This window comes from Nicotiana tabacum, chromosome 3, assembly GCF_000715075.1.
Source record: "Nicotiana tabacum cultivar K326 chromosome 3, ASM71507v2, whole genome shotgun sequence".
Taxonomy (NCBI): Eukaryota; Viridiplantae; Streptophyta; class Magnoliopsida; order Solanales; family Solanaceae; genus Nicotiana; species Nicotiana tabacum.
Window position 1 is genome coordinate 176,990,383 of NC_134082.1, and position 13,287 is coordinate 177,003,669.

A 13,287-nucleotide genomic window follows, 5' to 3' on the forward strand; every position below is an offset into this window, starting at 1 on the left:
AACTTACTCTAAGAAAAAATTGATGTCCTTATCAAATGTGTTGATTGATGACTATCACAGCCTCATTCATGAGAAAAATTCTTTAATAGAAGAAATTGGTGGCCTTGAACAAGAGAGGGATTATATGGGAGTTTCCATTGTAGACTTAAAGGAAACCATTGAGAGTATGAAAAAAGAAAAAGAGATTTTAACTGAGAGTAATGCTCACATTGAGCACGAGAGAGATGACCTATTGGTGGTAGTTGTAAACTTAAAGGAAACAATTGGAGAACTTAAAATGAAAAGTAGACCTGAGAATTCTCAAAAGGGAAAGGAAATTGCAAGTAAGACACACATTAAGCTTGAAAGTGAGTTAAATTTAGTGAAGTCTAGTCTGTGTGCTGAGTTTGAGAGAAACAAACAACTTCATAAAGAACTAGGAAGAGTGAAAAGTGATCTTAAAAACCACTTAAGTGGGCCTAGTCCTCTGATACTATCACAGCCTTGTACACAAACAATGGGGGAAACTGGCAGGGAATCGAGTTTCAAAGGGAAAAGACTCCATACAACGCTCATACCAAGTACGTTACTGTACCTGACAATTGGCTTTGCACTCACTGTGGCAACACTGGGCACTTTAAAGAAAATTGTAAGGTCAGAATTCAGTCTCAACAGAAAAATAAAGTTTTTGCTAAAAAATTAACTGTTGCTACGAAACCTGGTCCTTCACATAAAAAATGTATAATACCTGCTTGGACCAAAAGAGTCCTCATTCACCCCTTTTCTCATTGCAAAGACACCTGTAAAGTTAAAATTCAGTCATTGCAGAACAATAAAGTTTTTGTTGAAAAGAGGCCTATTGATGAGGAACCTGGTTCCCAGAAAAGAAAATATGTGCTGCCTGCATGGGAAAAAAGGAGTTTGATCCACCCGTTCTATCATTACAAGAGATCCAAACTCGTTTGGGTTCCTAAGTCTAACTCCTAATTTTTTTGTGCAGGGAACAGTGAAAGGGAGCATCCTACAATGGTACATAGATAGCGGTTGCTCAAAGTATATGACTGGAAGTACAAATGATTTCCTTTCACTTAAGGCCCTGCAAGGAGAGAGTGCACCCTTTGGAAATAGCTAAAAGGGGTACACTCTAGGAGTAGGAAGGATTAAGAAGTCACTCACTTACTTAATTGAAAATGTGTACTATGTTTATGGCCTGAAGTAAAGTCTCTTGAGTGTTTCTCAGATATGTGAAAAGGGAAATAAAGTGGAATTCTTGTCCAAGATATGCACAGTCACAAATCTTGTGACTAGTGAGGTGGTGCTTGTGGCCAAAAGATACAAGAATGTTTACATTGCTGATTTTAAATCCCTGCATGGTGGTGATCTAACATGCCTAAGTGTCATTAATGATGATGCTGAGTTATGGTGAAGATGACTGGGCATGTGAGTTTCTACTTATTGACCAAGTTGGTTATGGAGGACCTGGTTCATGGGCTGAAGCAGTCAACATTGCTTGCTACTTGATTAACAAATGCATGATTAGGTCCCTTCTCAAGAAGTCTCTCTATGAACTGCTCAATGGGAGAAAAGCCAAGTTGACTTACCGGAGAGCCTTTGGATACAAATATTTTGTTCTCAACAATGGTGGCAAAAGGGTCACAAATTCAAGCTATAAATATTGCAAATGGAAAGACTGATTTGATGAGTCAAGTCAAGAAAAAAATGAAGGTGATGCAGTAGAATCTCCAAAAGGCATAGAGGAACCTGGTCCCTCTATCACCTCGACTTGAGTTGACCATAAGGTTGTTGATGCAACATTATGTACTCCTAATGCAGAACAAAATAGTGGAAGTCATAATTCTGTTGATGTCAATGATGATTCACATATGGAAGAACCCGGTCCTTCAAATTCTGAAGTTCAAGTATCCAACTAGAAGCAAAAGAATTCATGTCCCTTCAAAATCTTGAACCCGTTCTGGAAGACGAAGGATCAGGTAGCAGACATCTTCACCAGGGCGCTGAGCAGGGAACATTTTGAAAGAAATCGTCTGGAGTCGGGGTTGATCAAGCTCAACTAAGGACCTGGTCCCTCGATGATTGGCTATGTTAAGAAGGAAAAGTACAATGCTAAAAAGTGTTTTTCGGTAACATCTAACTCAAATCTATGTTATTACAGGTATACACATATGGCAGTTTCAGGACAAAAACAAGTAAGAATGACTTTGCACTTCTAGGAGTCTTTGCTCAAAAAATTTCAAAAAACCGTCAAGGAACCTGGTTCCTGTGACTCAGGTTAGTAGTCTCTTCAATACTTATATGCCTTTTTAAGCTGCTCAAGTGTCATGTCATTAATTTATTTCTACATTTCTCCTGGCTCTCCTCCTAACTGTTGAAGTCCAAAATATTAAACCTTTTCTGAACTGACCCGTTCCCCCGAAAACCACTTCTTCTATCTTACACCCAACCAAAACCAATTCTTTTCTTCCAAATCAAAATCAACCTTGTTTCAAAATAATCCTTCTTTCCAAATATGCCAGAAGTGAACCCAACTTTTTCACTTTCCAAAGACCTAACTCCATCAGAATCAAAACCCCAAGAATTCTTAGGTAGTTTTTTATGGAAGTTTAACTAAAAGGGAATAGGGTAGATCTAATATTCTAGAGCGTGAGGGTGAAATTATTGTTGGATTTGTAGAAGCCTTGAAGGATGGAGGAATTGGTGAATATGCTGAAAAAGAAAGGAACTGAATAAGGGACTCGGTCCCTAAAATCCTTCTTAGGATGATAATTCTAATGATGATATTTTTCTCTTGGGTTCTATGCTTAAATGAACCTCTGATCCAGTATAAAGGATTGAGAAAAGCAGGTTGATTGATGATAAAGTGGTGTAACTTGCTGATATGGTGATTGTGGAAGAGAGGATGAAGTGGAAGAATCTCCATATGTGAAAAAAAACATATATATAAAAAAATGGAGAACAGAAAGTTGGCTGAGAAAGATGCAACAGATGATAAGGGTGAACAGATTGAGAAGAGAAAGAGGGAGACATGGCAGCTCAGGGATAGAAATGGTAGTGTAAGTGAGGAACCTGGTTCCTTACAGAAGCAAAAGGTTGAGTTATCAGTTTTGGATAGGAAGAAGACTCTGAAGTCTCAAAAAGTGTTGTTCGGCAGAGTGTTGACTCTGATATTACTGAAAAATAGAGGAACTTCTTGACATTGTTGAGTTCGAAAAATAGAATCACTTCCTTGTTCCTCGAAGTCCCAACGTTTATGAAGAAGAAGTAAAAAGTTCTATATTTTATGTGACACTCTGAAGCTATATGTGCATGGGACTGAGCTTGTTCTTGAAGAGACGAAACTTGGGGAGATTCTTGGTGATCTTATTGATGGTTCAACATATTCAGATAGGTTGAGAACCTGGTCCTCGAGGACCCCTGACAGAATAGAATGCTAAGTTGAAGGGTGAGAATGAAATATTGAGAAAACAGATGGAGGAACCGAGGGAACAGATGATCATTGATCAAAGGAGAGTAAATGAACGAATGGACAAGCTCATCAAAGCCTTAGCCCCTTACTTTTCTTCTTGACCAGTGATCCATGTCCTTCAATCCTTCCAAATTCCCTTGAATTCTTACCTTCTTTTGATCCCTATATTTGATGACATTGGTACTTTAGTTGTTTAAATTGTCATATTATGTATTGTTGAAACTACTGTGCTTTTATTATAATTACTCTACTATGGGCAATCACTCTATTTTGTGCATTGACATTCACTTGTTGTTCTTGTTATTGTTTATGTTGTGTTGCCCAAGTGGCCTGAGTTAATGTTGCTGAACTTCTTTTTGGTGGTGCTTCTTATATTATTCTTTTCGATGATGCCAAAAGGGGGAAGTTATATAGGTGTGTCAACATGGGGAAGGAATAGAATCGAAGAATTAATAAGTTGTGTTGTGCATGAAAGATGGCTTTGCTTCACAGAGGGAACATGCTGATAATATGTTGATTATAGGTCTGATCCACAGGGAAACATGTGAGGAATCTGGTTCTCAAGAGGAATAATAATTTTGGGTTTGTCATCATCAAAAAGGGGGAAATTGATAAGTTATGGTACTTTGAGTTTTGATGATTTGCCAAACAGTCTTGAGGAACCAGTTGTGATCAGTTCCTTAGGTTCGGTTCTCATGGGGAATATGGCTGATTCGTATGGGGAACAATATGGAGATCTGATTCTTAGAGGGAATATCAATTCAAAGTTTGTCGTCATCAAAAAGGGGGAAATTGACATGTTACAAGTACCTTGGGCATAAGTACTTTACTTTATGTTTTGATGATCTAACAAACTTACCATCCAGAACCAGATAAGGAACCTTGTTACACATCTACAAGACCTTGAGATCACAAAGTTCCAGGTTGGGATCTAGCGAGATATATAACTCAACTCTTTAGAGAGGAAGGAACAACTAAGGAAACAGGTCCCTACCAGTTCCCGAGGAGACTGTATGAAGTCAACTCTCCAGCAGGAAAGTTACTGCCTACACACGCTACTGCACAGGAACAGTGCAACAGTCAACTTTCTATGGAAGGCTTTTTACCTACCTTGCTTACATCATTGTAAGTGATGTCACACACGTATAAATACCATCAAGAAAGGTAAAATAACTTACTTCATGAGAGAACCAGATAAAGGACCTGAAGCATGCCTAGTACAATCATTCAAGTTAATCGACTCAAGATAATCTGGGCAGTGTGCTTTAGATTCACAAGAACCAGATTAGGGACCTGATCCCTTGGTGTTCCCCTGATAGAAGTATAAGTCAACTGTACATCTAGAAAGCAATTACAGAAAGTGACTACCTGCAACAGTGCAACAACCATTTTCCATTAAGATTGGACATCACCATTGTGAATTGACATCACTAAGATAATGTCTTGTGCACTATAAACCTTATGCAAGGCACAAGATTCAGGTTCCAACACTTGCAAAAACAGAAAACGAAAATCCTCTCTCAAGTGTTTGCCTCAACCTCTCTCAAGAACAAAGTTGCTGCAACCTCAAGGACCGGATCCAAGATTGAAGATATCTTAAGTCCTTAGGTTTGTTGAGTCTTTGTTATTTGTTCTTCATTGTAACTCCTATCTTGCTTTTTAGAAGTTATTTTTTAGGAAACCCAAATTCGTAAACTCTCAAGTTTATGTTGTGACTAGGTTTAGTCATAGGTTAAAGCCTTTGTAATAGAGTTATTACAAAGTGGCTTGTAATAGTGTTATTACAAGTTAGAATGATTAAAGTCTTTGTAACTAGAGAGTGACAAAGTGGTTTGTGGTGAGAGTATCACAAGTTAGTCAAAGTCTTTGTAACTAGAGAGTCACAAAGTGGCTTGTGGTGAGAGTACCACAAGTTAGTTGAGTTGAATCTTTGTAATAGAGTTATTACAAAGTGGCTTGTAATAGGGGTTTATAAGTTAGTGAAGTTGAAAGCCTACAAGTGTAGGTCGTAGTTTTTGTCCCCTTGAGTTGAGATGTTTCCACGTAAAAATCCTCTGTGTTCTTTACTTTCTGCCGAGCTATTGTGGAAACAATTAGAGAACCTGATTCCCTATACTGGCTGATTTTATAGTCTGTTGCTTACAGTGGAGCTTATAGAGAATCTGGTTCTTTATACAGTGGGAACTTATCCTGTGTCTCATTTACATACTTGTTCAGTAGTTAGCACTGTACCAAACTGATATAGGACCAGATCGCTATATAGTTTGGTTCATCAGTATTTTCAGAGGAAACTCATAGAGAACCCGGTTCTCTATACAGTCTGGTGGACGCTAAGTTTCTAACATGAACGACAATAGATCACACAACAAAAGAGAAATATGCCAAAAGAGACACAAACATTTAACGTGGTTCGGTCAACTGACCTACGTCCACAACGGAGATGAGCACTCCACTATAATAAAAAGAGAGTACAAAATATCGAGAGAACAACCTCACGAAGAGGCAAACACAAGTGACTCACTAACACTTGTCCCATAAAGTTCTCCCCGAAAACACGACTCTCAAACCCCATATGACTACATTGTGGATGCTACTGAATGAGAAGAAAGGATCCTCAATTTATAGAAGTCCAAACCTTTTCCTACAAGAAAAAGGACTAGCCAAATATGAGAGATTTGTAATTTCCTTCTACAAGAAGGAAAACCCAATTAAGGTAAACGTGATGCCCTTTCCTTCAATAGATAGGAAAACCAAATATGATAAGAAAATTATGGCAAACACCTAACACATTATTTATGCCCACATTATTAACACGTATAATTATCCCTATATTTATAAGTAAAATCTGGATTGCTATTTGACTTAGTAAAGATATTAGCTGGATATTAAGGTTGTTGATAAGCAGCGCCAAACAATCACATGTAATAGCGTACTAATTAATTTCTCTCATTATTGATTCACACCTAAGTGTTGATTCTTAGCTTGGATGAGACAATTACAGGGTTTGTTAGCCTTGAGTTCATAACAAAATGGCTGAGGCTTGGGGATTTTGGAATTTAACAATAAAACGATGAAATATTCGTAGAACTACTCATATCACCTGCTAAAAAATCCTTATATGTATGGTAATCATTTAATCTGTATACTTTTATGAGGCTTCATATGAAAAATGTGAAATAATCTGAATATCCATCTAACTCAAAGCCTTAAAGCAATAGAGAAAATATTCTAAGGAGTATATATATATACCAAAACTGAAAAATAGAAAGAAATAAAGAAAAGATTATAGTGAGCTGTTTCTTTTTCTTTCGTTAAATTCTTCTTCGGTCTTGATGGACTTTATCTTGTTTTTTCATTTAGGGAGAAACCAAGGGAACGAGCCAGGTCACTGATTTAGCATTTTTTTAAGTCAGCTGTTACGCAGTACAAATTCATTCATGAAGTAGTTAGACACACCAAATAGATTCTTAATTTTAGTAAAAATATATTAAGCGTATTGACCTTGACTTTATATTATTTTCTGGATGCAAGTGGGATAAACAAAATTCAATTTACTCCAATTGGGTACATAAAACAAAGGGGAAAATCGTGGATTTGGTTGGCTATTACCAAACTCTCTTTCTGTCTTGATTGGCCAATGAATTTCAACAAACCTTTACGTACAATATAAATGGCTGCGATTAGATTTGTTTCTCAGCAGGCTTTCCTTTTTACATAATACTTAGTCAAAGCTTTCTTTCTCTACAACGCTGAGCTCATAACAATGGATATCAGCGAAGAGAAATCAGCAAAGTCACAGTTACCCATTGAAGGAGATCACGAACAGAAAGCAACAAAGTCAGAAGAAACAGCTAAGGAAAATGATCAAGGGATCATCACTGCACCAAAGACTGTAAAAATTGAAAGTGATGCAAATATAGCTGCAGAACAAGTTAAAGAAGAAAATCCAACTGAGGACAAGAAAAATGAAGAAGTTAAGAATGAAGAGAAAGCCGGTGAAGATACAAAAGAAAGTGCAGAAGGGCTAGATGAGGAGAAGAAGCCAAGTGAAAAAAAGTTCAAATGCCGGCCAATAGCGTTTCTGTTGGGACTTCCATTTGCCCTTATATCTCTTGTCCTCGCTTTTGTTGGAGGAATTATCTGGATTTTCGGGTTTGTCCTTCTATAATTCCTCTTTCTTTTTATAATAATTTTATCGTTACTCTCATATTTTTTTTAAAAAATTAACTTATATATGAACACTAACACACACACTGTCACTCTCTCTCTCTCTATATATATATATATATAAAATTTTAATAAATTGTTAATCCCACAACATGTACCTAGTTATCTTTTGGGTGACATAATAGTTAAACTCCTCCGAGAAAAGCATAGCTATAGCAAAGATAATAGAAGAATTTTATGTATCTATTTTTGTTTTTCTTATTAAACATATTTTGAAAAGTTCCTTATTAACGGCTATTCTATTTCTTCCGAGAATAAAATCACAATGGACACGAGTCACGAGTATTTATCGGTGTAGGATTTGCTTTATAGAAGTTGAACCTATAACCTCATGTTCATTGTCATGGCTGTTTTATTTGGACGAGATACTGGTCTATGTTTATCGCAAATGAGCTATAAGCTAAGTAAACAAAGTGGAGTAATTTATTTTACTACGTCTATGTCCTTCAATTTGTATGTTTTAAAGGTGAAGATTATACCTATATGAAAAGTACTTCTAAACTGCTAATCATTTTAAGAGTGTTTATTAGTCTGACTTATTCCTATGTAGCTTATTATACTATATATGTCAAACAAAGTTGTTGGAAGAAAGCATTTTTTATGTTAAAAAAATGTATAATCTTCTTTTGTAGCTTATTGACATATTTTGGTCATGTGGATGGTGCAGGTTAATGTTAACATGCATATGCCCCTGCTGCTTCTGTGTGACAATCTTGGTTGAAATGGCACTTGGTCTAGTCAATGCTCCTTTTGCCTTATTCCAGTATATCACTGATAAAATACCTTTCTGAAGATTGTACGTTTCATGGGAATTATGGGATTTAAATTGAAGATTTCTCCTTCCAGTCTTCAAAATTTTGTTTTAGTGGTCCTTTAATTTTGGTCTCTTCAAGTTTAAGTGTCCTACATCCAGTAAATTTGCTTCATTTGGTTGGTTGTTCTCGATCTTTTTACAGCGTTAGATTAATGTAAATTTCATGTAAGTACCTATTATTCTCATAAATATTGCTATTTGAGAGCGATTTTCTTGTAAAACAATATATGTAATTATGCGTCTTTGAGAGTTCTACAGAAATGAAATCACTTTGTCAAGGAATCAAATAATAATAAAAATAATAGGAAATGAAGCTAACATGGAATTATGGAAAGGAGAAATATATAGCCCCTTTTCCTTCTTTTGATGAGGATACTCCATAAGGGTTTGAAACATCTTATCCAACGTTAGATACTTAAGTGAAAGTGATCTAGGTTAATTAGGGGCGTACAAAGGAAGCCGACAAACTGCATCAACCCGATAATCCGAGTCAAACCGAGAAAAAAAATCCGACTATGGTTTGGTGTTAGAAAAAAAATCCGACCATAAGTGGTTTGGTTTGATTTTAACTAAAGAAAGTCAAACCGAAACCAAACCAACCCGACATCACATATATATAAATTTTAGATATATTTAATATATAAATATACTTATTGTGATGTAATTTATAAATATTTCTTCAACTTTTTCATAATTTTATCTTTTAAGGTATTATTTCAAGGTTGGACTTAGAACTTTTGAATGTTCCAATAAATTTTATAGCCATTAATATTAGTAACTCAAATAATGCTAACAAAAGTCCAAACCAAAATCAAATCAATACTAATGCTAACAAAATATATTCAATTCAATACTACGAATGACAATGTATTGAATATCTATTTTTGTTTTGCAATAATTTAGATAAAAATGCATAATCTATTTTTATCTTTTCTTTAGCGTTTAGTCATGTAATTAATACTCCCTTCTTAGTCTACTTACTTTAGCATGACTTAGTACTTTTAGATTATGTTTATTTTTATTATGGCTTTTTAATTAGTAATATTTATATTACATAATTTTATTGTCTTTATTGTTGAATATTTTAAGATAATGCCATGACACATCTCATACTTTGAATTATTTTCTTGGAAATTACCTTATATAGTTGTATTTTACTAGGATCAACAAAATATTTTGAGCACAAGTTATATGTTTTGTGCAACGAAGATTTTACCAGAAAAAAACCCGAAAAAATCCAAAAAACCCGAAAACCCGAGAAAAATCGAGATAGAAAACCCTGAGTTTTATTCGTTTGGTTTGATTTTTACATCTAATAACCCGACACAATTAGTTTTGTTTGGTAATTACAAAATTCGAACCAACCCGACCTATATACACCCCTAAGGTTAATCCATGATGGAGTAAGCTGATCATTAAAACTGTCAGTCCTTATATTGAATATAGCAACTTACGACACCAAATTGGTAAGCATAATCAAATCTTCTAGGTTCTCTCACCTCTAACCCCCCCCCCCCCCGCCAAACCCAACCCTAATTAAGGAAGAATTAACACAAATAGCCGTCCATCTAATCTCTTAAAATTAAAATAGCCCGCCAAAATATATTATGAGTATAATTCATGTTTAATATATGTATAACTGTGTATAATCAATGTATATATCAAAAACACCAGTTAGAGTTAGTTGTTAGTTAGTTAGGAAATTAATTGAGGGACCTAAGTGTAAAGAAAAGAAGTTGAGGGTCATAATTTTAGAGAGTAGGAAGGGCACATGTTTTCTATTAGATAAACAGTGCCCCTCCAGAAATCAGTTGTATTCTTTCTTCTTCTTCAACATAAGCAAAAATGGAGTTGTCTTCTCTTCATTTCCCTTTTCTAGATCTTTCCTGATTCTTCTCTAAATTCAATTGCATGCTATGAAACTAGGATCATTGAGTGTAGATTCAACAAATTAATATGGTATCAGAGCCTCGATTGATGTAATTGCGCAGATCAGAGTGATTGAAGTTGTAGAATTTTGAGCTCAGCTATGGCGACAAATGAAATTGCACAATTATCTCACAATCACCCACTATTTCTTCGAGATTCAGATGCACCTGGCACAATTGATCTCTTGAAGCTCACAAGTCCGGAAAACTATGCCCTATGGAGCAAAGCGATAAGGGTTGCATTGTTAGTGAAGAACAAGCTAGGGTTTGTGGATGGTACATGTGTAAAAAGATCGTACAAAGGAGAATTAGAGACACAATGGGAAAGATATAATGTTGTCATGGTTTCCTGGTTGAGTAGCACTGTAGCTAGTGAGTTGGTGCCTAGCATCATGTATGCTTCTAGTGCGAAGAATGTATGGGATGAGTTCAAAGAGAGGTTTGACAAGGATAATTTGACTCGAATCTATTAATTTTGGGCTGAGATTGCAAGCCTAAAGCTAGGAACTAAGTCAGTTACCTCATACTTCTCAAAAGTGAAAGATCTATGGGATGAGTTGGACATTTTGGCCCCATTACCTTCTTGTGACTGTGAAAAATCGAGGCCTTATGTGGAACATCTAGTGAGGCAAAGATTGCTGCAGTTCATCATGGGACTCAATGAGAGTTACAGTCAAGTAAGGAGCAATATACTGCAGAGAAGGCCAGTTTTATCAGTCAATCAAGCTTATGCATTGGCTGTACAGGAGGAGAGTCAAAGAACACTAGGTGTTGTGGAATCAAATAAGGAACCACTAACAATGTTAGCAGGAAGGGGTCAGATGTTCAAAGGCAAGAAGCCAGGGCTGATCTGCGAGCATTGTGGTTATAAAGGCCATCTGAAGGAGAATTGTTACAAAATAATAGGCTATCCTTCGGATTTCAAAAGCAAGAAGAAGGGGCAACTAGGTACATATAAACCTTTTGCTAACAATGCTAACACAGATGCGGGTGCTGAGGCCAAAAATCAACCACAGGGAAACTACCTCACAACAGAACAATACAAACCGTTGGTAAGCCTATTGGAGAAAACTTCATTAGAAGAAAGGAGTGTAGGACCATCAGAGTTAACTGGATCATCAAACATGGTAGGTATTATGTCATTGATGTCCAATGTATCCAATGTATGTGTATATGATTGGATAATATACTCAGGTGCATCACACCACATAACATTTTGCAAGAGTGTATTGGATTCCATTAGACTTGTAGAAGGACAATATAGTTTTGGAGTACAAACACCTACAGGAAATAGATCTGAAATCACACATGCTGGAGATGCTACAATCTTAGGGAACCAGAAAATTAAGAATGTGTTATATGTGCCAAACTTTAAGTTCAACTTACTCTCAGTATCCAAGCTGACTAAGGACCTATGCTGCTCTGCATGTTTTTTCCCTAATTTTTGTGTATTTCAGGGACTATATAGTGGCAGGGTGCTGGGGATTGGTAGAGAAAATAGTGGACTTTACATACTTAGTAGAGGAGATGTAGTTGTTGCTGGTTCATTTCACAAAGAAGCAGTAACAACCATATTGTGGCATTAAAGGCTAGGACATGCCTCTACATATGCTATGCAGCATTTGCCATATTTGAAGAATAAAGTGAAGCTAGAGATGCAAAAGGACTGTCAAATTTGCCCTTTAGCTAAACAAAGTGGACTGAATTTTCCCATAAGTAACAATAGTTCAAACTGTGTGTTTCAATTGGTGCATGCTGATGTATAGAGTTCTTACAAAGTAGCAACTTATGATAGAAAATAATATTTTGTTACTTTAGTTGATGACTATAGTAGATATACATGGACTTGTTTGTTAAAGTCCAAATGTGAAGCTTTTGTTGTGCTAAAAGACTTTTTTTCTTTAGTAAAAAATCAGTTTGGTGTGATGGTTAAGACATTAACAACAGACAATGGTACAGAGTTTTTTAATAGTCAGTGTGGTGACTTGTTTAAAGCACTTGGGATTGTTCATCAAAGCAGTTGTCCATACACTCTAAAGTAGAATGGAGTGGTGGAAAGAAAACACATGCATATACTTGATGTGGCTAGATCACTCAAGCTTCAAAGTAATGTGACACTCAGATTCTGGGGAGAATGTATTAAAACAGCAGTGTATCTCATCTACAAGATACCCACACAGGTTTTGAACAAAAGATCTCCCTATGAGTTGTTATATGGTAAACAACCAAACATAGTTCATTTGAGAGTATTTGGTTGTTTATGTTATGCAAGCACTCTTCCTAGAGGTGACAAATTTACCGCTAGAGCAAGAAAAGCAGTAATGATGGGGTACTCAGAGACACAAAAAGGATACAAACTCTTTGATTTAGAATCTAACATTTTCTTTGTCAGTAGGGATGTAACGTTTAGGGAAGATGTCTTCCCTTTCCAAGGTGAGGAAGTTTGTTAGGAGGATTTGTTTATTCTTGCACCAGTAGATACAAACATTGATACACTAAGAGCATATGGTGATGGTGTTCCTGTTGACTGATAACTAGGTATTATGGTTTATTTTACACTCCTTCTTACTTCTGTTTTGATTAAAAATGTGTACAAAATAGTCCCAAAGATTTACGTGTTGTACTTGTTTGCAGGGTTTGGTCAAAAAGGTGACAACTAGTCAAAACCATCTCAAAAAGGAGAGAAACATGCACAAGTACCAAGAACAAGTTCAAGCACAGTGCAACAGGTCCACTGCGTATGGTCCGCAGTGAAGAGATTCAGAGAGTGCAAATTTTGGAAAAGTCAAGCATTGCGGTCGCAAAGCATTTTGTGCGGACCGCAATGGCTTCACCGCGGCCGCACTCAATATTGT

The 13,287-nt window shown here is 36.2% G+C and overlaps 1 protein-coding gene across 1 annotated transcript; it reads left to right on the plus strand.

Moving 5' to 3' along the window:
* The first annotated feature begins 7,143 nt into the window (after positions 1 to 7,143).
* LOC107779130 (uncharacterized) lies at positions 7,144 to 8,710 on the plus strand. Its single transcript, XM_016599479.2, has 2 exons — positions 7,144 to 7,615; positions 8,358 to 8,710. Exons 1-2 carry the CDS (start codon positions 7,227 to 7,229, stop codon positions 8,479 to 8,481), a joined length of 513 nt encoding a protein of 170 aa, XP_016454965.1. The 5' UTR covers positions 7,144 to 7,226; the 3' UTR covers positions 8,482 to 8,710.
* Positions 8,711 to 13,287: the final 4,577 nt, after the last annotated feature.